Consider the following 27649-nt stretch of genomic DNA (forward strand, 5'->3'; position numbering starts at 1 on the left):
ACTTTATTCAACTAAATGGAACTCAAAATGCAGCATGTAGATGACTGATATCAATAATGTAATGCATGTTTGGGTGAGTGAGGTCTGTGTGTGGAATTGAACAAAACCATAGAACAAACAAAACAATACCACTGTGCTGGTAATGAGGCCAGCAGCACTGCTCAGTCATGAGAAAAAAGCACACCTGCTGAGGTGGCCCTTTCATAATCACAAGCCACACCCTTAATAGGTGTGGCCAAAGAACAGACCACCCACAGTCATACACTCCATGAACACCAGCAACTGAAGAGAAAACAGAACATTAGTGAGGCCGTCACAACCCTCTGACACCATTTACAAAAACACGACATTTGTATCATTAGTGACAAAAAACGGTTCCCAACACTAAAAAGTACCATAAAAATCTAATAATTTTTTATTCACTTTTAAATACTCAAATCTTTGATCAACTTCTTTCTTAACAGGAAAAATACATTTTGTAATAAGCTTTTATATATATATATATATATATATATATATATATATATATATATATATATATATATATATATATATATATATATATATGTGTGTATATGTGTGTGTGTATGTGTGTGTGTGTGTGTGTGTTTATTTTTAATTTTTTTTTAATTTTTTTTACACTTTTAAGATGTTGCAAAAACTAACCAGAAAAACACAAAATATGGAATATTTTCCAAAAATAAAGTGCAAAATGGATTATTTGCGTGCGCCAATAATTTATAACAACATCAATTTTGGGGCTTTATTGAGACTTGAGCAGCACCAGTTTAAGAATAAATATGACATTTTTACCATTAGAGTCAAAAATGGTTCAGAATGGCATCAGAGGTTTAAAGACATTTATGCAACAATTACTCAAATAATATGATATATTTCACTCTAAGTGCAATGCATACATTTCAACCTAACTTCATTCTGAGTCATGTGATTCAGGGTGTCAAGGCACATTCAGCTGAATACAATGGTGTTTTCAGTACAGTACAGATAGTTTGGCTTGACTTTTTCAGCCATTTTTACTTCACATATTTGTTTTCTTGAGTACTGCAACTCAGTAAGCATCTCAATTATGCTGTTCCTTTTTGACTTCTAAAAAACACTTGGCCATTTCACAAACGGGCCTTTTCACAAGTTCTTTGTAGTGCAAAACAAAACGAAAAAAAAAAACAAAACTCTGACAAAAGATAAAATAAAACCTTGCCTTAAACCAGTCCTTCTTTCCTGTTCTGTCTCCAATTACACTTTTATAAAATGCATTTAAGCTTTGTATACAGCCCTAGAAGAAAAGAGAGAAGCACTTGAGAAAACAGCTTAAATAAAGGACAAATCAGTGTATTAGTGAATGTAGAATTGTTTGGCACACCACATTGATCAAATTTTAAATAATAAATTAATAGTGTCACTCTAAGTATACAGTACATATATCAACAAATGTGTTTTGAGTTCCTCCCAAACTCCATTGATTTTCACAAGAAATGTTATATCTACATAGAAATCAGGTCCAAGGGTGTTATGATGACTATAGATAAATATACTGAAGTATAGTATTACAACTATGTGAATATATATTCATGTATCGCAAGTAAAAATTGCTAATGTACATTTCTTAAATTGATAGTTTAACATGATACGAGTAACATGCCCATTTCTGTGTGATCAATAAAACTTACTTAAAACCTTATTATCTTTCATATTCATCCACTTGTACCTGTTCCTGACTTCTGTTTCTGATTCTATTACATTATGGCCAAACGTGATACGCTCCTGTTACATCCTGAACATCTAACAATAACACCATGTATCCATTTACAGGATGCAGAAAGGTTCAGGAGGATTTTTAGCTTTGGTATTAATATCAGCATTTATGTATGAGAGCATCTTTGTATGTTTGCCTATTCCTGCCTTCTAAATGAGAAGCATGGACTTAATTGTGTTCATATGAATGGCAGCAAGCAGGTTTATTCATGAATGCAAACAACAGAGCAGCAGCCGTAGCAGCAACAGCAGCTTCCTCAGCCCCAGTGGAGGGCTCCTATTCATGAAGAAGAGCCCAGCTTGCTCGGCTCCTATTTATCTGTCTCTGTGTCTCCCTGCTAACTGGCTCCCATCGCACACCGGGGCCGCGAACAGGAAATCACCTGGCTGTGATTACGAAAGCGGGGTGCCTGACAAATCAAAGCTGCAATCTTGGGTCGTCTGGTTTGAGGTGGTGCTAGACTTGGTTTGACATTTTAAAAGTTTATTATAAATTTATGAATTTACTCCCTGCACGCACACATGCACATGCACACACACGCACACACACACACACACGCACACACACGCACGCACGCACACACACACACACACACACACACACACACACACAGACTGTCATAGAGCACATACACTGTTAGAAATAAGGGTTCCTCTATGAGGGCCCAGGTTCATCCTAGAACCAGCTGCTTCTGAGGAACCTTTTTCCAACACAGGTACCAAAATGTATTTGGTTGATTGCAATCAGCAACATCACAGCTGGATGTCACTGAATATCACACACTGAACATTTAAGGGTTTCATTAAGAACCATTTTCTTCCAAAGAACCATTATCAGAAGAAACAGTTCTTCATGGATTAGTAGATTCCAAGCTTGCACAACAGGAAGTGCATTCACAACATATGTTTTATAGTGAATTCAACCCTCTGGACGTCTGATATGTATTTAGGCTCCGAACTGTCACACCACAAACAGGCTCTCCTAGGGGCATGAGCTGAAGAACCTGATATGGCTCTCGTTAGCATCTTTATTTCTATGAGCACAGCCTCTACTGCATGTCTCCACTCTCCAGTGTTTGTGTGTGTGTGTGTGTGTTTGTGGGGGGGGGATCAGTCACCTCTGAAGCTTTCATCTGCACCACCCTGTCCTTCATGTCAGAGCCTCAATTTGGAGAAATGTCAGTGAGCACAATGAGCCGGTAGGGCAGGGCGCTGTGTCACCGCAGCACAGACAGATACAAACACATCAGCTGCACACATCATCTCAAACCACCTGAAAGAAAGTCAGAGAGAGAGAGGCAGAGAGACAAAAGACTGAAAAGAGAGGAAGCCAGGGTGTCAGATTGGGAAACACCTCAGCAGCATATCAGTCACAACTGCTAGCCTTACTGCCTCTGTTGCCATGGCAACGGGGGGACTGTCAGGCATCCTGGAGGGAGGGATGGTCCAAAAATCTGCAGCTGTCACTTACTTCAGGAGGAGAAATGGAGCTGTGGTGATGGTGGTGGTGGTGTGTGCTGCCTGCCTTCACGGGCTACTGCTGTATCACTTCACTTCACTTCATTTCACTTCACGGGTAAAGATGCTAAGCAGGAAAGATGAGACACTTCGAATGAGCTGGTGGAGATGTGAGACGGAAAGGAAAGCTCCATGTTGTGGTCCAAAACAACAACTTCAAGCAGTTTAAATGCAGCACCATACAGGAGGGTTTATTTGTCTGGTGAGTGTATGGGCGTCTACAGAGTCAAAAAGGTAAAATAAATCAAGGTGTTGTAACAATCCATTGGATTAACATTATTATTTTAGACATTATATTGTCAGTTTGATGCTTCTGATTGCGTTTGATTGCTGCAATAGTTGCAAGAGTCACTGTCTAAGTCTGTTTTTTTTCCCTAACTTGTTGGATAAATTAGTCTAAACTGAGAACATAAAGCACACACACTCCATTTAGATGTAAGCATATATACAAGTGTGACACAAAATGCAGACATCTTGATGTATATAGACATTTAAGGAAAGGAATGCTGTTCTGTTCAATATACAGATATAATGTTTTAATTACTGTGAAATTGATGTCAAATTGATTTTAATTAGTACAAAATTGACACAAAATTGATTCCAGTGTGGAACAATTTAAATGCTCTATTAAAGGTAGAGATTTATAGATTTTATTCCACTGAGTGAAATTCAAGGGCAAGTGTTTGAGTAAAGTATGGCTTCAAACATGTACTAAAACTGTTTTTGTTTTTTTTTATCCTGATGTCAGCAGGTGATTTGAATCCTCAGTTGTGCATAGGCAGCATCCAGTGATGGTCGGGCAAAGACGAGATGAAAATCACCCATTTGCCCTCAAATGTGTGAGGAAATCATTGAAATGTTTACAACAATGCTCCTCAAATGTTGACAATAATGGATTTGGATGTTTCAGCCTCTACAGAATTGAACGATCAATCTAAGATGAAACAATGTGAATGAATTCCGTGTGTGAAAGGACATAGATACAGGCTTACAATAAAATATTTGTGTTTTTATATGGATTTTCTATACACTGCCAACTTTTTCTGATTTAGTTTGTGATCATAAGACAGAACCGAGGCTAAACTACAGAACACTTGTGTGTTTTCTGTGTGACAGCTTTCGGCTGCAGGGGCCAGAGGAGGATGCTTGACAAAATCTTATTAGTCTTCCCTCAAATGGGGGTCAGAGTGTTTTTCCTTTTACTGGTGTGATCTCAACTGTGCAGTTTATCGATTTAAAACGCACTGGACGATAGAGGATATTGACTACATAGTAATTGACTGTGGGCATGCAGACACATTTTGTTGGGAAGGCCCAAAGTGGTTCACATTGACTACTTCATTGATGAGCCACTCCATTGATGTCGTAAGACATCTTGGCAATCTGAAGCACATCTGCGACAGAAGTAAAGTCATTAATTAGTCCACTGAGACCCCTGAATCTGTCTTCTAAAAACATGTATTTCCAGATACGTAAAAGCCTCACATTTTCATCCGAGTTGAGACACTGCAGCACAAAGAACAGTGAGGATAGGGTTAATATGTCACAAAATGTAAAGGTGTGATTTAATACTACGTTAAAATCCAGTCAAACTTACAGATTTAAATTATCTTAATGGTGATATAGTTAATCAAAATAATTCTGCAGACAATAATGAACCAGTTAGTATGATAATTTTTTTGTTTTATGTATATTTGTCATTGCTTGAATGTATTTTATGTAAATCTGTCTAAATTTATTATAATTATAGCTGGGAATAAAATGATCCTTACATTTATCTCAGTATAATTTTATGTCACATTAAACATCATTATCACGGTAAGCATTTTTTATCTTTAGAGTTTGCTTTGTCTGCAATGTGAAGAAAAACACTTACTACAGAATCCTTTAAGTCTTTATTATTTACTTAATTCTACACATGCATATTTTAGGAAAGATGTAGTTATTTTCACATCTCTGCCTCTAGATTTTCTTATGACCATGAAGATAATTTATTCACAAATCTCACATAACCATCAGATTTCTGCTCCATTCACTATGGACCAAAGGTCAGTCAACGCACTTGATGATAACAACAAAAACAGCTCATAAGAGTTGAATTTAAGAGTTGATATCTAGACATTCTCCACGTTTTCTTGATAATAACCAAAATCACTTAAGTTCTAACATCAATAGCTATGGCATTGTACTGACAAAAACAGTGCTTTTAGGCATTCTGTGTTTTGTTTTCTGTCTTAGTCACTTGGTACACACAGGAGTTAATACTTGATTGCCTAACCATTGTTTCTGATGACTTTTGATGGTCTAATATTTTTTTCCCTGACTGTATGTGTATATTGCCTTGCTCCTGCCCAGGGGCTGAACTGACACATTTTTAGTAATATCTATTAATTTTAGCTTTCTCAATTAAACTTTAAACTGTGTACATAACCAGGTTCTGTGCTTTGTAATCCTGCTGTGCTAATCTGATGAACAATCTGGGAAAGTAAATATCCACTGATGGGATACAGATCATACGGTGCTCCTATCTTATATAATCTCACAGGATCTTCTATTCTTCATCTGATGCTTTAGTGGTACAAGTATACATTCAGAAGTTGATTTGTTTTTAATTATGATAAAACACAACAATCCTGAGGCCATGTATTATCCCTTGTGGGTAAAATATGGGATCAAATATGGGGCCTTGTTTTTGCGCTGTGGCTCCCTAACAGAGGGATTCAGCAACAGTATGTAAACGAATCAATAGATGGAGAATATATGGTGATGTAATCCCTTGTTAGAAATAACAAAATGACACCAAAATAAAATACAACCAGTGTTCCTTTTTGTGCCATATTGAGTTACTGCTATATTAAAATAAAAAAAAAGATAGATAGATAGATAGTCTTGTACTATAAATATATATATACACACACACACACACACACACACACACACACACACACACATATATATATATATATATATATATATATATATATATATATAGCCTGTTTCCCTAAATTCTTGTTTGTTCACTCAAAGGCTTATATAACATGTTGCCTTCTTCATGCCACAAATACTGTAGTATGCTGTCGTTTTTATTTTTTCCCCCAAATTTCCTCAGAAATTATTCTTTTTTTAAGTTTTCAGTTGCACGTTTATTGACAATATCAATATATACAGTATTTTTATTTACTGATTATTTCCTTCATCTAATCTGCTCTGCAGCCGAATTTAACCTTATGATTGTTTAAGTTTCAATCTGAAATCATGCATCAAATCCAACTCTCATTAATTATAGATAAAAATGCAAAAATACACACCCATGCATGCATAAATCAGACAAATATGACAGACGAACCCCCCCTCACGATAACAATGGTGCATCACGTCATCATTCTTACATTTTCACTGTTAATTCGGAGAAGTAGCGCTATTTTTAGCCCTCCTGCACGACAATTACCTTCCTTTCCTTTCTCCCGTTTATCGCCACTAATTCTCTGTGTGAGATGAGCATTTGACTCTGCAATAAAATATGTGAGGGAGAGAAATGCGGGAAAGACCAAATTGTTGCTATATTGGACCATCCACCGGTGCAGCCGATCTATTTTTAGCTGGGAACTACATCAGCTCTGACTGCAGACACTGTGAAGGGAAATCACCAGCGCTGTTTTGCTGCTGTCTTCACCCTAACCACTGACATCTTTACTGAAGAAAATTAAAGCAGGGGAGGACAGCGGGAAACAATATTTACTGTGTGAAGTGTGCGTCTCGGGAGGGGGGGAGCAAAGAGGTAAAGAACCTGGGAAAAAAGATGTAGGGCTGATTTTTGTTTCTTTTGGTAGAAGCTGCTGGCTGAGCCTCGTGGCGAGTGTTTTGACTAACATCATCTGCGAGCGTGATCCTTCCTGAGTCCTTTTGGAGCGCAGAATCACCGTTAACTCTGTGTATAGCACCGCAGGTGGTCCAACTCCTCTAGTGAGGAGAGAGAGAGAGAGGAGAGGAGAGAGAGAGAGAGAGATGAGAGAGAGAGGAGAGAGAGAGAGAGAGAGAGAGGAGAGAGAGAGAGAGAGAGAGAGAGAAGCATGCTGCACATTGGTCGGGCTACTTTTCTGACGACACACCAACAATCGTCAACCTGTAGATAGAGCGCGTTGTGCTCTGTTGTTTCCACTGCCACCCTCTCCCCTCTGACACCGAGCCGGATCCTCGGACAATCAGGACGCATGAACTGGGAGAGGGTGCCGGTTCGATTCCCGAACGTACGGAAAAGTTGAGGGATCGTGCGCCATCCCCCAGCCTTATGAATGGCCCGAACATGGAGGAGATGCCATTCGAAAGAGTCAAGACCCGGCGGAAGAAGGGTCACTGCCCGGCCGGTGCACCCCTGGGCGCCATCGCCTGCGAGGATGAGTTCAACAGCCACGAGCTGGAGTCTCTGTTCCAGAACTACAACCTGAAGCTGGAACAGACCGCCACCCTCAAAGCGCTGGCGGTGCTCATCGTGGCTGCGTCGTCGCTGTCCCTGATGGAGCTGCTGTCCAGTCCGCGTCTCACCTTGTCCAAGGGCTCCTACCCGGTGCACTGCGTGGTGTTCCTGTCGCTGTTTATCGTCACCAACGTCAAATACCTGCAGGTGACGCAGATGCAGCAAATAGCGAAGCTGGCCCTGCTGTTCAGCTTCACCTTTGCGCTGCTCTGCTGCCCGTTCCCGCTGGCGCTCGGCACGTCGGAGCTGGTGAGCGCCGCTGCCCCTGAGCAAGGTGTGTGGCAGCTCATGCTGGTCACCCTCGTGGCTTACGTGCTGCTGCCGGTGCGGACTCTGCTGGCAGTACTGTTCGGGGTCATGCTGGCTGCATCCCACTTCATTGTCATAGCGACGTCGTTCACGGGGAGGAAACAGAAGCCGTGGAGACCGGTAAGTGCTGCACCTGTATCCCGGTCAGCTCTCCGGGCTCTCATCCAGCTCCACTGTCTGATGCTCGTTACTGACCATAACAGGAGGGTATTATTCTTGTTGTCAGTCATCATCATATCAGACAGATACCTGGTTCAGCTCCTCAGACACTGGGTTCAAGTACCCTTCAGAACACACCACTGTGGTGTCGAGAAGCCCCGTAGGTTCTGAAATGCATAACAGTAAAGTGGTCCTGAACACACCTTGGTAACTCAATCGACTTTTCCCTGAGAGAAAAAGGTTGGAAATACTCAGTGATCGATTTTAGCTGCAGGATACTGTAGTTGACGAGATGGAAACAAGCAGAAAGTTTCACTTTACGCACCGGTGTAGAGGAGGAGCTGTCCAGCCGCCGGTGCTGAAACTGGCTGACAAGGCTCCATTCGGTAACACGTTACTGCTGATTGTTCTATTTTCACAGCATTTTTGGCTTCTATCTCCTTAACACGAAGGCTGCCAATGTTATTTAGGATGTGGCCAGATGAAAATCCTTTGACTGTTTTATTAAGGCATTTTGGGGGACGACTCAAGATTCACTTTATTGTTAAGAGGTCACATTGTAGGGAGTGTGACAGAAGCTTCCACATGCAGAAGCTTCCACATGCAGAATCTATCTATCTATTTATCTATCTATCTATCTATCTATCTATCTATCTATCTATCTATCTATCTATCTATCTATCTATCTATCTATCTATCTATCTATCTATCTATCTATCTATCTATCTATCTATCTATCTATCTATCTAAAGTTACTTAAAAATACAGGAAATTATTTGCAGAAAATGAAAACTGTTCAATTTTTTTTTTTTTTTTAAAGCAGTGCATTCACACTTTGAACAATGTAAAGACTGCAAAACAATACAATGCTGTAGTTTTACATTTAGAACTCAAAATCATTATTTGGTTGAATAACACAAATGCTCATTTACAGCTTTCATTCACCTGCTCATGATCTCAAATTGCCTTCCATTGTTTATTGGCTCATAACGATCCATTTTTCTGCTAATCTTGCTCCAATAGGGTTCAGGTCTGGACATATGGACTCTAAGTTGCATTTATTTTTTTCCTTACCTTTTCTCTTCTGTTAAGACATAGTCTTCACAGCATTGCCTCAGTCCACAGACTTGAAAACACCCAACAGCTGAACACAGTAAAGCAAAGTGAACTAATTTATAAGGGAAGTGAACAGTGAAAAGTTTTTTTTTAATTTTTAAATTTTTTACCATTTTAATTGTAGCACTACATATTGGATTTGTTATCAATTTCAATGTCTTTGTTTTGCTTGGTTATAATAAAAACAAGCATGGTGTTTTGCTTTGCTTGTCACAGTACAGTGAAAATATCACACATCTGGCCCTTTGCTGGATTATCATGTCTCGTTGAACTTTCACCTCCAATCTTTTGAGAATTGACAACACAAAACAGAGCCCATTTTTTAAATGAATTGTTCGTCAGAATCAATATTCTCTGATAATGAACCAATAATGCATTTTGTTTGCACTTTGTCTTTCACTGTGTAGCTTCTGTTCTTTAAGTCACACCTGTGATCCATCTCATAATCCATGTGCTGACCTTGATTTCTGTCATTCAATCCATCCTATGGATTAATCGAGGATAGTGAAGTCTAATCTGTGTGCACAGATATGCACATATGGACACATGTGTTCCTTCAGACTCACATGCAGACAGAGCACATACACCCTACCAGCTTTGTGTGGCATGTCTGTTCCTGTTTGTGTGCAGCTGGTGGCCAATGCGGTGCTGTTCACCAGTGTCAACCTGTCGGGAGTGTTTGTGAGGATTCTCACCGAACGTACCCAGAGGAAAGTCTTCCTGCAAGCCCGCAACTGCATCGAGGAGAGGCTGAGACTGGAGGATGAGAATGAGAAGCAGGTGAGGAACAAAAAAATATGCCAGGGTTTCACATTGTTCAATGAAAACATATTGGATTAGAGGAGTACATATGCCTAAAATATAAAAACATTAAACAGAATAATGATTAATCATTATGAATAATCATTTCTGGAACTTTAATGTTCTATAGTGTGTTGTAATTACACTACACAAAAAAGTAGTTCAGCCATGAGTACATTTCTGAAGCGAAAATTAGGTAACTTAAATGCACAGTGTGCAAAATCTGTTGTTCTGGATCTCACTATAAAAACAATAATCAAAAATGTAGTAGTAGACATGACATTGTGAAGTAATATGAGATCATGGGATTGGCTGTTTTCAGCATCATGGCCAATGAAAACCTTATCAGAAATAAAGTTTACAGACAAGATAATGTAATCAAGTTTTATTTACAAGTTTATATATTCACAACATGTCATTTCATTGTAATGGAATCACTACAAGAAACATTACTGACAACCAAAAAAAAAACCTAACAAACAAGAAAACCCAAGTCTTTTTTAATTGGTGTTTTCTCCTGTTTCTTGCTCATTTTTTAGTTGCTAGTGCAAACAGACCCTGAATATAGAATCTTACAACCAACATACTCTATGCATTCAAAGTAAACATGTAGCATTTCATGGACTTCTTTCATAGATTAGTTTTGTTAAATGAAAACTGTGCAAGTTTTCATTTTGTATCAAGCAGCAAAAAAAACTATATCATAATGTGTTTGTGTTACATTCAACAACAGGCCTAAATCTACACTCTAAATACAGCCAAAGGGAGAAACAGACAAACCCAAAGAAGAGGAAGCATCAAATTCCCTGGTGCATCCACCTTTTAACCTCTTTAAAAAAATCACCATTTCACATTGGCGTACTCAAAGCTTGTACAAGAGCTGTAAGGCCAAAATGCATGCACTCATGAGGCCTTGCACGAAAGGCAAACAGTTCTGGTTTGTGAAAATGTGCTCATTTAACACAACCTAAACTACAGCAGGTCAAACATGAGGGAAAAATATATATTTTTTGGTTCTAGTCCTCTACTCAAACTAAGAGCCCAATTTTCTTACAATATGTAGTGGCCTTACCTTTAGTTACTACTATGGTGTGGAGGGGTTCAACCAGTTGTATTTTTTTGACGTGTGCATGAATGAATGACTGGATGGTTTTCTTTGTCTTTGGATATGCAAATCCATTTATTGCCAAATATCAAGTTCAAGCATTCATTACAGGTCACAATCGTTGTTCTAAATACTCTCTATAAATAAATAAAATAGCCTGCTTAACATAAAAAACATTGAAAACGCCAACAAACTTAATTTATGCTGTGGCTCACAGTCAGAAAATTGTTTGGGGCTGTCCTTACACACACCACCCACATTACACGGCACGTATACGTTACCTCACAACACCCATGATAAATTGCACGTGTGGTCATCATCACAGCCACACCCACTAAACAATTGTTAAATTAAGGTCAAAACAAAAAAGAGTAACAAACAAACAAAAATGTATTTTGGCTCCAACAAGGGCATCTTTGAATAGCATTAAAGGTTTGGATTTGTAGAGTTAGAGTCTGTGTTGGGCCTAAACTTGTTTGTGATGTTAAGTGAGTGCATTTGTAAGCTAATGGTGGCTGGTATTTGAACACTGTTGCTTTTGCAAATGAGCACAAGAGAGACGCTGAATTTAGGAGGACAAGGAATTCCTCTACACAGAAACTAGTGTGGTTCACGAAGTTACCATGGATGTGTAGTTGGTCGACCAATTCAGTTGGTGTTTTCCTCCCTTCTTCTATCTATATATGTATGTATATTTTTTCCCTTCCTGAGTGAAAAAAACCCCATCAACCTCTGAACAGCATCATATGCTAAAACTGTGCAAAAAATGCAGGTTTTCTTGGTTCATATGGTTTTGTTTAACCATTTTATGCCAGGGTTTGCCTCTTTATATGCCAATACTCTCCAGCAACACTATCCTGATTGGTTTAAAGAATTACAAACAAGCCAGAGAGTTCTTCTACTCTTCATTATTCCAGAGTGATAATTGATCCAAACCTTGAGCAATGGCACTACACTAGCCAACACAAACTTTACATAAGCAAACACAAATGTACATACTGAACTTGAGGCTGTATTCATTGTTACAGCTATATATGTCACCCGTTATTATTATATCAACTTAATCTAAAATCCTGTGGAACCAACATTATGCGACCTTGTGAGTTTTTTTTAACTCTACACTGCACATCCTGCAATACGACTGTTATACATACACTGAAATGATAGATTGTGGAGCCCTAAAATGCACAGATAGATAGAAAGTAGCAGGGTAAGTGCAAGACTTCAACATGCATCCACACATTTCACCTCATCTTGAGCGTGTATAACAACTTCACAGTCTCTTGAGAAGTTGGAGGGTTTTTTAAAGGTTTCAGGTGCCAATGTATTCTAACAACCTGCCCACAGGCACGCAGTAACTATGACAGCAGCTATTTAAGGAAAGAACAATTACTGTGGCACATGCACCAGCGCCACACGTTCCACCCCCTCTGTGCACACCTACATGGAGTGATTTAACTAAAGAACAATCAGGCAACTTTAACACACAGAAACACTTTGTTATGAGCCCCACCCTCCTCCATCTGCATGAAACCCACCTACACCAACACACCTACAAAATTAATTATCCAGAGTATATAATATGCTTCTATGCACATCTTTCTTGGTGTACACAATGTTTGTAAGCGCACGCGCACACTTAGCACCTGTGCTTTGTAGATTAGATGATGATATGCTGTGTTTTCCCCAGCAGTAACAGGCTCCCTTCTGACAGGTAATTACACAAGCAGATTGCTTTCATGGCCTCCCTACTCCAGTAAAGGTCACAGTTTATCTGGGTGAGAGAAACACACACAGACCCCTGATTGGGATCTATCAACAGTCAGTCAACAGTCTACAACCAGGACACCACTGCTGCAAGTCCACATGTCTCAGATTTGCATTTCAATCATCAAACAGGTCCTGGTTATCACTCTGGTGTTTGCCGGGGTTTTGCGTTTGAGCTGGATCTATAAGTTGTATTGATTCCTGAAACTGTGTAGGTTATGCGTTGCATGTCTGTTTGGTAAACTGAATTCTAAATCCAGGAGCAGTTTAAAAAGCTCACACCTAATATGAGCCAAGTAGTTTGTTTTGGATTTAAATTATAATGTGAACAACTATGCAAAAAAATGGGATTTTGGCAAAAAAAAAAACCATTGGAATTGAGCATTTAGACCTGCAGTGTGAACTGTCTCATTACGGTTATGGAAAAATATATATGCAATAATCCCTCACCACTTCCTACCAAGGACTTGTGGAACTACACAGTATCTGTGATTGAAATTGTATTTATGTATCCTCTTATTCAAGGCTTGAGGAGAAAACTTGGGATTTCCTGTACTTTTGACATTTTTCTTCATCAGTGAATTCTGTTTGCCATTGTGGACACAGAAATATGTGTGTTCCATCTTCTATGACTTGACGTAAATTTAGCTAATATTCACCTTTTTCACAGCTTTTGGTCACACATGCACATTATCTGATTAAATTGCAGCCCTTCTGACAATGCAGCCATGATAGTGATTCAGTTGCCTGTGCTACTTTGGTTGTTAACATTAGTTGTTAGCTCCATTTAAAATATAATGTGGAAGAGACAGCTTGTCGAAGTCATTTTGATACAGTCAGATTAAGTTATTGGTTCCAAGCAGATAAAACTCTACTGACATTTGGACCCAGCTCTTTTTCTCAATGCTTTCCTGTTTTTTTTTTTTTTGAAGTACTGCGCCAAGAATGTCTTATACATGTAGATACCCTCTACATAGTGTACAAAAACCAAGCAAGGATGTCAATGACAGAGTTTATCTGTAAGTGTATTTGTGTCAGTGCATTTTTAGTCAAAGCTCCATAGTATTTTCATGTGTTTGTGACTTTCCTAATGTTTAGTAGTTTGCTAAAATATATAAACACTGCAAAAAATCTTGTTGTTTGTTGTAGGAGTGTCAAATATATATATACTAGAGATGTGGCTTTGCGTTTTCTTTTTTCCGAGCTGGATACACAGGCGATCATGTGGTCTTATGTTGGAGAATGGAATTGGACTTATATGTGTGTAAATGTCCTTTATTCGGGCATTTTTGGAGTTGCATAAACAGGGGTTGACTCCTTCCTTGTGGCCTTATTTGGTTCCTGTACAACTTTATTAGCTTTTATCATTTTCTATATATAGGATAGCTGTAATCAGGAAGTATTTGGGTTAGGTTTTAATATGACACATACATTATAAAACATTTAATTGTGTCAAGTGCTCATTCTGTAAATGACTGCAATGATTACAAACAATAAACAGGAAAAATTTGTGATTCATCTTGTTCAGAATTTGGTGTCAGTGAGATTGAGCATCTTGCATGGCTGATTATTACATTCTCTGGATTAGCAAAAAAAAGAGACATCGTTTTACATCATAAAACAAGGTTAGAGGTTAGACAGTGCACATAAAGATTAGATTTAACACAAATGCTGGTCCTCCCTACCAGTTTTAATTATTTGGTTTTAGTTGATAGCATGAGCTTTTCTATTTTAGATACTTTTTTCATCTTAAGATATAAATTGTCCTCTGTAAATCCTCTTACTTTCCCCGAGTGTTACAGTAACAAAAATTAGAAGTCAAAATTGTTCATTTTAAAGACAAAACTTTTTTTTCCCTAGGAATTAATCCTTCCTATTCATCTAGTGGACAGGGAATCTGCATATTAATGTGAAGGAGAATGAGTGAACGTTTCATGAATAAGACACTATGAAGAGAGCCCACGTCAAACAGAGCACACGGTGAATTAAACTTGGGACAGATCAGAGAAATGGGAATCATTAATGTGCAATTATAACACATTCAGGGAAGAGAAACGTAAGAGATTAATAATGCAGATAAATGAATTATCTTAATAAGAATACCACACCTTCACACAGTGGTTATCACAATTTCCATAGCTACCACACATGTGAATTAATGCAGACACTTACCCAAGTTTCAGAACAAACACACATGGACAAACACACACTTACACACAGCTTCCATTAGAAAGTGTGAAGGCTGTTTCTAAAACCTGCTCTCCAGTTTGTCTTTTATTCGCAGGTGAGGAGCAGCTGTGTGAATGGATGGATAATGTGAGGGAGACACAGGAGAGCCCAGGCTGCTTTCATAACCTGCTTCTCAACAGCTATTCAGCTGAGCTGCCTGATGATTCATTGTGCATTCACAACCATTTGACATCCTGCTAGAGTTTTAAGTGTATTTTATGCTGCTGCAACTGAGACTATTCATGGACAGGCAAACAAAAGTGCTGATCCGCGTGATTACATTATGCTAGGTCTGAAATGATACAATGTTGAAAAGGTTTGACTAGAAATGACTATTCTATTCTAATATATTAGTATTATAGGGTTGTTACGATGAAAGAAATGTTACATGTTGTTGGATACACTTCAGTACCATTGCATAAAGTTCTGGGTTTTTTGCATCAAAGTGATGTTAATATTAGGCTTCATTTGCATCCTGTCACAAAATGACCCTATCTCCTCACATAAGAGAGCTCAAACTACAGTTATATGTTTGTCTTAATGAGCGCATTGTATTTATACCAGATTAATGTTGTTGATTGAAACAGTTTTAAAGTTACTGAAATAATAATTATTGAAAGCATAAAATCAGTGGTTCAAGGTGTACTTAAATCAGGCATGGCCCAAAGATGAGGTGACTGAGGAGGCAAATCGTTTTATACAGTGAAACAGCAGTCCTCCTGGTATGCCTGTTTCTGCATTTTTTCATCATGTGGGTGTCAGTGTAGCCTTTTGCCTGGATGCGAACAATTCCCTATCTTACTATACTGCTTCAAAATCAAATGATAGATTTATTTCATTCTGGTTTCATCACTCGGGAATGCAGTAGGCTGTTAAAGGTCCTTGCACAATATAGGCAATCAGAGCACTTGGAACATAGCCTACTGGAGGTCAGCAGGATGCAAAATAGTACAATTTGTAAACTACTCTAGCAACAGAGAGATGACTGCTAAAATCAACAAAATAATATCCAACAGGGTTAGTCTTTTTCTCTATTTCCCTATAATTTACAATCATGAAAAGCAAGCAAAGCTGAACTGAATTGTGTACCATGGACAACACAGCATGTCCTGATGCAAACAGCCTAAATGTGTCTGTGTTCGACATCCGATAAATTTCACATATTTCATCAACAAAAACTTCAAAGAGGGTGATGCATTACTCATTCACCTCTGTGGCCTCAGTCCAAGAGGGGCAGGAAAAACTATTGAAGGGGCAAAGACCACGACTTGCCCCCTCACAGATGTGGCTCTGATCCTTTAGTTAAGTATAAGAACTAAAACCGCATGCTGAAAATACAAGTAAAATGTTTCCATTCAAAACCTTTCTTAAGTAAAACAGTGTAAGTGTTATCAGAAAAATGTAGTTTAAGTGTAAAAAGTCAAAGAAGTCATTGTACAGTAAAATAATCCCTGTCCCTGTGAGTGAATGACTTAATAAGCCGTTGGGTGGTTTAATCTGCAAAACAGAGAAAAGCAACTAATTCTGGCAATTTAGACGCTAAACCCAGTTTTAAATTATGGTTGATAAATAGTTCATTATTAAACAATTCTTCTTTCTTCTCTATTGAGTTATTGATTAATTGACTCCTCACTACTGCTCTAGATTCTTATGTCTTTGCTCCACTTGTCTTAAACCCTCTGTCTTTGCATTTACAACTCAGCACACAGCGGAGTGTTTTTATTTTTTTGCTCAAACTTGCAGGAATACAGCAAAGCAGCATGTGCACCTCCGTCTGTATCATCCTATTTAAAGTTCTCACTCTGCCTCCTCTCTTTTAACCCCTCCCTCCTCAGGAGCGTCTGCTAATGAGCCTACTGCCCAGGAATGTTGCCATGGAGATGAAGGAGGACTTCCTGAAGCCGCCTGAGAGGATCTTTCATAAGATCTACATCCAACGTCATGACAATGTCAGGTATGGGGGTGTCATGACAACTGTGGGCCGCAGAGGTGTGTGGAGGGGCTGGAGTGTTTTGATCCAGGTGTCATTTGCTGTGACGTCAAGGTCAAGAATAGAAGGCGAGCAATTAGGACGAGCCAATCAGACGGAGTAAAAGTGGGAAAGAGAAAAACGGCCGCTTAGTGTTGGCTGCAGCGGCCAACAGCAGGAGTTGGAACAATATCAGCTGTAGGTCGATCATGATTATATCCTGTCTGCCATGCACTCTTGTTAGTGATGAGATTTCCGAGTTTCCATGAATGCTACACGAATCTCTGAAATCTGCAGCTAATGGAATATTTACTTCAGCAAAAGAACCAATATAGGAGCGTAAAAAAATTATTTGTGTTTTTGAATGCTGTAAAAAAAAAAAAACAACAAAACATGAATAGCATAATCAAGGTTACTGCTTCCTCTCTTGCTGGCAAAAATGTACAACCTGTTTGTTGTAATGTGTTTGTGTACCAGTGATTTATTTAAATAATGTCCTTGGCAAATTTAGTTTGTCTTATTTGCTGGTGTTTAACATATACAGTTTAAATCAAGAAAACTATTTTGAGTTACATTCTACCTTGGCTGCACATATATTGAATAAAAATGAATATTGCAAATCATCTTATATAGTAATATTTCTGACTGTGTTAGATTATTAATAGTGACGCATCAGTGTTATTAGGCCCGAGCTGAGTAAAGCCGGCGCAGGGCCTATTGAGTCTGCAGTGGGCGCATGGGGACGAAATTGCCAGTGACGCGGTCGCCTTTCGCCACTGTCACCACTCTCACACATATTCACATTCACGGCACTGAGACAGACATGTGGGGGAGCTCGAGAGCTTTCAAATAAGGCCAAATATGTGGTTGCCATAGAAACGGCTATATTGTTCTTGTGCTCAGATTCTTATGTTTTTCTCCTGCTCTTTGAGCTCAATTTTGACCCTCTGAACATTTACGAAAACTCACCAAATTTTGCCTAAAATTCAGAAGTGCGAGAAATTGAATTTACATATAGGTTTCGTAGAGGTTGGTAAAGAAATGTTGCGGCAGCACCCCCTTGAAAAGTGGAAATGCATTGCGCCAATGGGAGCTCGTCCAACATAAAGTTTGTTGTAGAGCCACGAAAATCGGTACACTGATTCATCATGAGGAGACAAACAAAAAATATTATTATGGCCACGCCCCTAAACCAACCCTTAGTCGGCCATATTGGATTGAAATTTCCAAAATGCTGAGTCAGCGTTTTCGCTGACGTTGTATTTTAACTATCTCCTACTAAGCCGTTTGGCCGAATGAGCTCAAAATCGGTGTACAGTATCAAGAGGAGTGGGACATCAAAAGTTAACCGAATTTTTTCAATCGGTGTCACCGTTTTTGTGCGACAAGGTTACAAACTTTGCAAAGGTTTTTCGAAAATTTGCCATCACAAAAATTGCTTCAGCTCAGAGATACAAACACCAATTTGGCTGAAATTTGACTCAGACGTCTATCTCCCAGGCCTACACTCATTTATTGAAAGAAATTGAAATTTCACACTATAGCGCCCCCTACAAATGTACATTTACAAAAATGACATCAGTTTGGACATACGAACACCGATTTGGCTTAAATTTGACTCAGACATCTGTTTCCCAGGCCTACACCTATTTGTCAAAAGAAACTGAAATTTTGCACTACAGCGCCCCCTGCAAAATTTTTTATATTTTTTTATTAAAATTGCTTCAGTTCGGACATATGAACACTGATTTGGCTCAAATTTGACTCAGACATCTATCTCTCAGGCCTACACCCATTTATCAGAAAAATTTGAAATTCGGTGCCATAGCGCCCCCTACAATTTTACCTTTACGAAAATTACTTCACGTTAGACATACAAACACCAATTTGGCTCAAATTTGAATCAGTTGTCAATCTGCCAGGCCTACACCCATTTATCAAAAGAAAATGACATTTCGCTAAATAGCGCCCCCTACAAATTTACCTTCACGAAAATTGCATTAATTCAAACATACGAACACCGATTTGGCTCAAATTTGACTCAGTGGTAAATCTCGCAGGTCTACACCCATTCAAAGGAAGAAATTCAATTTTAGCTGCATAGCGCCCCCTACAGATTTACTTATACTAAAATTTCTTTAGTTTGGACATAAAACCAAAGATCTGCCTCAAATTTGAATCAGTTGTCAATCTCCCAGGCCTACACCCATTCATCAGAAGACATTGAAATTTGGTGCTACAGCGCCACCTGCTGAACGATGGACATACTTCTACTGGACGTGCCCGTGGCGAGGGCCTTTAGATGCCGCTTGCGGCTTTAATTGCCTTTTAATGTTGGAGGTGCTGGAGATGGAGTTCATGTATACTTTATGTCCAGTTTTATATGCTGTACATGGACATCAGACAAATCTGACAACTCTGTATATTATATACATGAAAAACAAAGAAGAAAAACAAAGTCCTGAGATACACATCTATTTTTAGTTGCTGAAGTTTCTCTCTGATGTTTGATTTATGTTCACATATTCATGATGAACAATTTTTCAGATGAGATCATGACAGAAATTCAGAGGGGAAAATTCATTATTTGAAATGAAATCCAACTACATGCTGCTTTTTATAAAATATCAAACAAAATTTAAAAACCACAAACTTTGTAATTTTAAATGTGTGTTGTCTTATCTATAGTGTAAAATGTTCATCTGAGAAGACTGCTAGACCCATGTAGTAGAGTAAAAATGACAGCATTTATACTCTGTGATATAGCGGAAGTGGTAGAATAAGGTTAGGGTTAGGGTGCTAAACATATACTTAACCCATAAAGACCTGGTGCTACTTTTGTGGCAGTTCCCAAATGAATTTTTCTCTATATTTAATCTTTTTTAAGTGATTTATCACCATTTATTAGAATATTATCCTCTGTATTTGTGCATTTTTGCAGTGTAAATCGATTCCAATGATTAATTCACTGATTAAGTAGATGTTCATTACAGCTCAGAGTAAATTTAAAGGTTCTTATATCAGAAACAGAAAAAAACTGAGGAAAAAGTGACTTTTTCAGCAAAGTTATCAATAACTGAAGATAAAAACAAATGTATTCATCAAATGCCATTGATCCTTGAACCCATGGGTTTTACTGGTGAATCAGTGTTGTAGAAAATGACAATGTTTCCACGTTCACTACAGAGCCTCTGAACGTCCAAATGGGTCATATCTGAGGACCATGAAAGGATGACAAACTGTATTTTACAACAATTATTTACATGTATTGATAGGATTAGTGGATCAACAGGTGTTGAACAGTTTACATCAGTGGATGCTTTGTTTATGTTTGGGTCTTTATGGGTTAATGATAGTACTTGTGTAAATGTACTTGCTTTCCACAATAGCTGCAGGTTACAGAAAATATACCTCAGAAATAATTTGTATTTTATTTTATTCCAAATATAAATTGATGCCTACTCCCAACCCTAACCCATAAAAAGGCAAACAAGAAGGAAAAGTTTAATCAGATGCGTCCACAATTCTTGCATCATTAATTTGCTGTACAGTTCTCTCAGACTAGAAGTTATGGCCAAAATTGTTACAGTTTATCCTTTTAGCTTCCAAGTGAATGTTGACGAAATTATCTCAAAGTGTTCCCTAGGCAACATGCTTATGACGCAAAGTTAAAGAGACTTTGACCTTTGACCGCTAAAATTATTTCAGGTCTTGGAGTCTGAATAAACATTTGTGAAAAATTCTGAAATTCTATTAAGACATTAGTGAGGTAATGTAATAGTAATGAAATTAAGAGTCGTGGTACTAGTCATTTAAATTACATTATCGGATGTAAATGAACTCTTTTGCTAATGAAATAGTTAATGCTGTTTACTATGGAAAAAAAAGCTCTGTGTTCTCAAATAACAGACCTTGTTAATTTATTCCTGTTTAAATCAATGCAAGATGAACTGTTTAATATTTTGACACAAAAAACTATTAAAAGACTTTCACTTTGCTCCGTATAAGTTGTGATTAGCATTTTTCATCTTTTTATGGCCTGACATCATTGCAAGTTGAATCGTTTAAGATTTTGACTGCAGACTGCACTAAAAAACTATTATGAGATTTTCCCTTTGGTTCTACTAACTTGTAATGAGTATATTTAATCCTTTGGTAGAATGAATGAAGAGTCAGCTAATCGTTTTGTAAGAGAGATGAAGGACAAATTCATCAGAAGTGAAAACAAGCCTTATTTGCAGCCTTGTCCCTGTGAATTTGATTAGCCTTTTTAGCAGCCACCTCTATTACTCTTTCAGTGAGGAAAATATTGCCGAGCATGAGAACATGGCCTGACTTTGAGCTGATTACTTTCCAACAAGGCAGTAAAGAGAACAGGAGAGCTGCATCAGTGCTGCCGAGTGTGGGAGTGGAGGGTTAGGTAGCATGTCAACAGCACTCCTGTCAAGAGACAATCCTCTCCAGTCTGTCTCTTTTTTTTTCCCTTTCTCTCTATGTCTGTCTGTCTATCTACTCGTCTCCCACTCTAACACTGAGCTCAGAAACATGTACACCCCTTCACCAGCCTCACTGCTGCACCAGCACCTTGCTAAACATCACGCTGATGCACCCATTGAGCAACTTCCGTCCCCAGGGAGCTGCTACAAATGCATGTAAACACATAAAGACAAAACAACAACAACAACAACAACAACAAAAACACATCAGCTTTATGTTGCAGAGCAGGGGCATGACACCTCCCTGATCTGGGCCCTCTTTGATGTGGCCCCGGGAACATTTGATCGCACACCTCTCTAGCTCCACCAACGTGCTCCTATCCTACCCCTCACCTCCGTTCTTTCTCCCCCTCTGCCCTCCTCTCGGCTTCTTCTCACCCACTGCACGACCTGCAGCGCAGCGCCATTCAAAGACAAATCACACAACAGAGCTCTTCTGTCGAGCAGCAGTCGTGATCCCAGCTTTGCATACATCAGGCTCCTGAGCGACTATACCGCACTGCCAAAAAGAGCAAATCAGTCACGATGCAGAGAAAGGCCTCGCTCGCAAAAACATGGCTGGGTATCGAACTTGGAGCAGGGTTTAAAGATTACATTCTTCGAAGTGTTGGGTTTGGAGCTGAGAGCAAAGACACACAGACAGAGACAGAGGAAAAAATGACAGAGTACAGATGGATACACAAAGCCTTTTCATATTGGTTACCACTAACAGAACATACAAGATTCTTTAATTAAGTGAGTAGAAATACCCACAGATATAAAAAGACCAAGATGTTACTATAGTGATGCCATGTTACTACAGTTGTTATTCCATGTATGGCAGCTACAAAATAAACCTAGGATTCTAAATAAACTGTTTTTGATTTTTGTGAACTAATTATTAATATTGACTCTGATGTTCGTATCTGTACATCACTCTTCATTTAAGTCCTGTCAAAACTGTGGATAATCTCATAATCATCCCACTAATGAAGAATCTGACAGCTGTGAAGCTTGTTTATGTGGGGCTCAGTGCAGAGTCGTCCCCTAGTAAGATGACAGCGACTTTGTACTACCCTTTGTAATGGAAATTTCTTGTTTCTCTTTTATGTCTATGGAAATGCCACAGTGTAGAAATACATAACAAGTAAAAGAGCTAATTCAAAATGTTACTTGAGTACACAAGTATTACATCATGGTGAATCTAAAGTAAAAGTACCTATTTACTATGAATAATGGCTCCTTTCAAAGTGTTATCTTGAAATATTATACCATTAATCAGTACACATGAGAGCATTTTAATGTTATAATTCATAAATCTGAAGCTAATCTTTGATGCAATTTTGTATGCAACTGGGTAGATTAGTAGGATAGTGCATTATCATATTGTATAAACATATTAATATGCTTTTACATTAGAAAAGTATGCAAATTAGTAAAAAGTATGATATTTGCCTTTGAGATATAGTAGGATCAAAGTTCAAAGTGATAGAAAAGGTAAATATTTAAAATCCCATTAGCATTTCCACAATAAAATATATTTTTAAAAAAATCACAAGTCCTATGTTATGTTGTTGACATAAGTATTTACACCTAGTTAAATGTATCCAATAATGCTCAGCTTCAGAGAAATCCTTAAGGTTTTCTCTGTATTTGTCTGTTAGTGGTATCACATCCTTTTCATTTAGTAAAAATGAACAAAATAACATAATAATGTATAATATATTGCACTAAATGTAATGTGCATAAAACTAGAGGCAAATAAACTACAATACTGAGCAATGTAAAAAAAAATCCTGTTGTTTTTAGAGAAGAAAAACTGGCAGCTGTGGTTACCAGCGCAATACTGTAAAAAAGACATCAAACCATAAAAATATTTACAGAGTAACATGTAGACTTAACATTTTAAACATGTATATTTAACATTGGATTTCATTGATGTTTACATCACTGTTACACTAAAGTGAACAAGTTTGCTGAGTAAATTTAACATTTTAAACATGTCAATTCAACATTAGATTTCAGTGAAATTTACATGTTTAAAATGTTACATTTACTTTTTTTTTTTTTATTACTTTTTTAATTTAAAAAAAAAACATATGAGAATAGGCTGTTATTTCAGTGTTATGTTCTTGCAATTTGTATGGCACCACATTGTTTTTCAATTTGCAGTTTTATTTTCTCAAAACAATAGAAACACATAATTTCTATACACAAATCTGGTTTTGTGAACATACTCTTCCTGTAAAAACTACAGCTATATTTGATTTCATCACAAAAATCTTTTCAAATAAACAACTTTGCATTGTAATTTCACTTGCAGTTTTTTTTTATGTTGTAATTTTACAACTTTTTGGTGTTAATTCTACGGTCACGTTTTACAGTGTACCTTTGAGTAAAATGCTCAAAGTTCAGTAAATAGTGTATGTTTAAGACTTTTATTGTGAAAGATAATAATGGTAGTTATTAGCAAGATTGGAATTTCTTTTGCTGTTGATTTGACTACATGTTTACATGAAGTACAAGTATTTCAGATTTGTGAACATGAACAGTGCAGGAGTAAATATTTTAATTTCTCCACTGGATAAGACAACCTTTATCCTTTGATCAAACTGATTTTATGGCAAATGCAAATCAAACATTGTCTAAATGATGACGATAATGATCATGTGTATTTACTCACAGACAATGACAAACAGTGTTTTTCCTGGTGGGGTTGATAAACTTATTTTGCAATTTGGTTTAAAAGAGGTAGCATATTTAAGCTTTAAGGTCTGTTCATTCAGAGTAGTTTGTTTTCCATCTTGATGTGATTTATTTGAGTGGGTGTGAACAAAGTAATTTGGTCAGCCAGTATGCACAAAACAAGCTTTAACGTTATATTACTGAAGAAGTATGAGCCCATGCAGAGTCTATGAGAAGACATAAAAAAGAGGCAACAAAAATCATAGCAGAGCCTCGTCATTCTGTCTTCTCTGAAAGTGAACGGCTGATTTCAAGTTAAAGAATCAAGGCGGCAAAATGTAAATCAGCCTCTGTCACGGGGCTCAATTTCAGGCTTTAATGTAGAAAAGAAATGTAGCACACAAGCACTCATCTCATCCCACAGCTGTAGTATGTTTTATTAATATCAGCATTAAATGAGTCCTCTCATGTCGTGAGTATGATGTTTGTTTCATTCAGTAGACTGTAGTATTCTGCCCAAGCACTTTATCAATGGCAAGAAAGACCATGTAAGAAAAGTGTCCTTGGTCTTGGTACAGTTCCAAACAAACTCTAGGGCGGTTTATTTAAAATGAGGACGTCTCAACTATCAGCTGGACTCCACAAGCTCACAGGCAGCAGCTAACTAGAGAATGAAGCTCGAACTGAAATATGCAAACGGACAGAGGACAGGACTGTCTTTCTCAGGACTAGTAAGAGGAGTAAACATTGTCATGTGGTTTGTTCTAATGCAGTTTGGTTTATTTGGATTTTTCTGAACCAAAGGGAAAAAGCAGGGTTACAACCTCATCAACTGATCGAAATGAGCAACTACAGGAGTAAAAATATTCTCAACTCTCAAATTGAGCAGGTTTTCATTAGAGAATCGGAATTTTCTGTTGTGAAAACCCCTTTACTTCAGTGGAAGCAGGTGATTTTTCAGGCAGGGGGCTGGGTGTGAGTAAGACCCATAACCAGGGGTGCCACCAGGGATTTGGGGTTCTGTGCACAAAATATTACTTTGGGCCTCACAACTTAAATGCTGCAAACCATCCATACCCTAACAATATAACACTACACATGGATACAGCCATGAATCCATATTTTGCTCACAAACGTTTTCACAGTTTCGCACAAGATTTATGAAAAAGGTGCAAGTCATATTTTATATTTTACTTTTTGTTTTTTAATGATAACAGAATTGGATTTTTTACAGTGATATACAAATATAAATATTTTTTTTCTTTTTGAATGGAAATAAATTCAATTATCTTTTTCTCCTCTCTCATATACTTCATATTATCTGTACTGCTGTTAGTGGCGCTGCCCTTCAATTCTCCCTCCAATCCCACACTTCTCTTTGGCATATCAGTGTCACCTACACATGGTGGAGGCTGAAAAAACTAATGCCTAGAGGCTAATACAGTGGTTAGAAAATGTTTTCAGACACCCTCAAAATTTTACACAATCTCAAATATTATCATGAAATATTTGCAGAAAAATCATTTATGTGTTTCCAAAAGCTGTGGCTGCATCAGGAAAAATTATTGAAAAAAAAAAAAACATGTCATTTGAACATGTCATATCCTGGATATGTTCCAAGGGGCATTATCTTGCTGAAACATCCAGTTTTGACGTCGATGGAACAGAACATGTGCAGAAGGGAACATGTGGGTTTGGAGAATGGAACAATACTCAGCAGAGTTCAGTGACAGCGACTATCACAAATGCATGGGGTGTCCAAAAACCTTTTTTCCACCACTGTATGTTTATTAATTCTAGGAAAGCAAATATTATTTTATAGTGATAGGTTAATAATTTTAATTTTTTTTTTTTTTTAAATGATAAATGTTCTACTATTTCCTTGGGCCCCTGTCAGTCATGGGCCTTTAATCGTCATCATTTGTTTCCCCCTTATGGCGCCTCTGTCCATAACTCCTTGTTTTGTGGCTGTATGGTCCTCTGCACAATTAACTGATGAGCTAAGACTCTTTCAACAACTTTGCAAACCCCCATGACAACTGGTCAGTAGTGGGCAGAATAAGTTCACCGGTGGTCAACTTAAAGATTCTCTCAATTATCACAAACTGGATTGGTGGGTGCACTAGTGTCTTCAGTCACTGGTGATCACCATTAGTCTATTTCTGTGTCTTTTTTGATTCAAAGAGGAGATAAAACACTTTATAGAGCTAACTCATGTATGTCTTGTTTTTCTCTCCTGGCAGCATCCTGTTTGCAGATATTGTCGGTTTCACCAGCTTGGCTTCACAGTGTACCGCTCAGGAATTGGTTAAACTGCTCAATGAACTCTTTGGGAAGTTTGATGAGCTGGCTACAGTAAGTGTCCAACTCCTTTACTGCACTCCTACTCACTTCTACTGCTTTTAATTAGGAAATGTTCCACAGAGTCTGTGTGGTTAATGCCATCTTATTATTTGGAGGTGAATCATTGGCAGATGATGACTTTCAGATATTATATATCATCAGACCTCACATTAACCAGCAAAATTCTCTAAAGTTCTTTTTTATCGAAAGGCCTGATTCAATTTTGTCATTATGTTATAAAGTTTATGTCAGTGTTAGCACTGTTTAACACAATATTTCAGATCTTTTGCTAAGAAGTGCCATTTCCAGGTTAAGCTTTTTCTGGAATTATACATTAACCTCCTGAGACCCAGCAATGCTTTTTTGTCCTCTGTAGTGGACAAGAGTTTCACAGCTTTATTAAAAAATCCTGTCCACTGAAAAGGACATTTCACTAAATAAAAAAAAAATGTATCTGAAAAAGTGTTGCATTATATGGTTTCCAATCATGGCAATTTTAATTTAATGTAAAATCCCCAAACTTTTACTTACTGGTTCTCAGGAGGTTAAATCCATCTATCCACCCATCCATCCATTTATATAAACGTTATATTACATCAAAAAATTCACAGAAAAAGTCTTGTTTCTGCTCCGCTCTGAGAAACTTTTTTTCAAACCACATTAAATTACATCAGAGAAGAGAGTTTTTCTGATGTACACAGTCTACTGTATGAGACAAACAGCATGGTTGAGCACTCTTAATTAAACCCAATCTTTGTAATATTTTTATGAATATTGTGGGAGGGTGAAGTTGGTTCCGTAAACGGAACCAGTTCCGAGTTCCGAAAATGGAACTGGTTCCGTTGGTTTTCGGATCTCGTAACCAGTTCTGTTTTTGGAACCAGTTCCGTTTAAGGATCCAGTTCCGTTTACAGAACCAGTTCCAT

At 37.8% G+C, this 27649-nt stretch overlaps 1 protein-coding gene across 1 annotated transcript in view; it reads left to right on the plus strand.

The window, feature by feature from the left end:
- The first annotated feature begins 7409 nt into the window (after positions 1-7409).
- Positions 7410-27649, plus strand: part of adcy1a (adenylate cyclase 1a) — a 70428-nt gene continuing 50188 nt past the window's right edge. Inside the window, exons 1-4 of the mRNA XM_030131369.1 lie at positions 7410-8194; positions 9980-10129; positions 17087-17205; positions 26624-26735. Coding sequence (XP_029987229.1) covers positions 7580-8194; positions 9980-10129; positions 17087-17205; positions 26624-26735 — 996 coding nt within the window. The 5' untranslated portion in view covers positions 7410-7579. The remainder of the gene's footprint in view (positions 8195-9979; positions 10130-17086; positions 17206-26623; positions 26736-27649) is intronic.

The sequence above is a fragment of the Sphaeramia orbicularis genome, chromosome 4 (assembly GCF_902148855.1).
Source record: "Sphaeramia orbicularis chromosome 4, fSphaOr1.1, whole genome shotgun sequence".
NCBI classification, from domain to species: Eukaryota; Metazoa; Chordata; class Actinopteri; order Kurtiformes; family Apogonidae; genus Sphaeramia; species Sphaeramia orbicularis.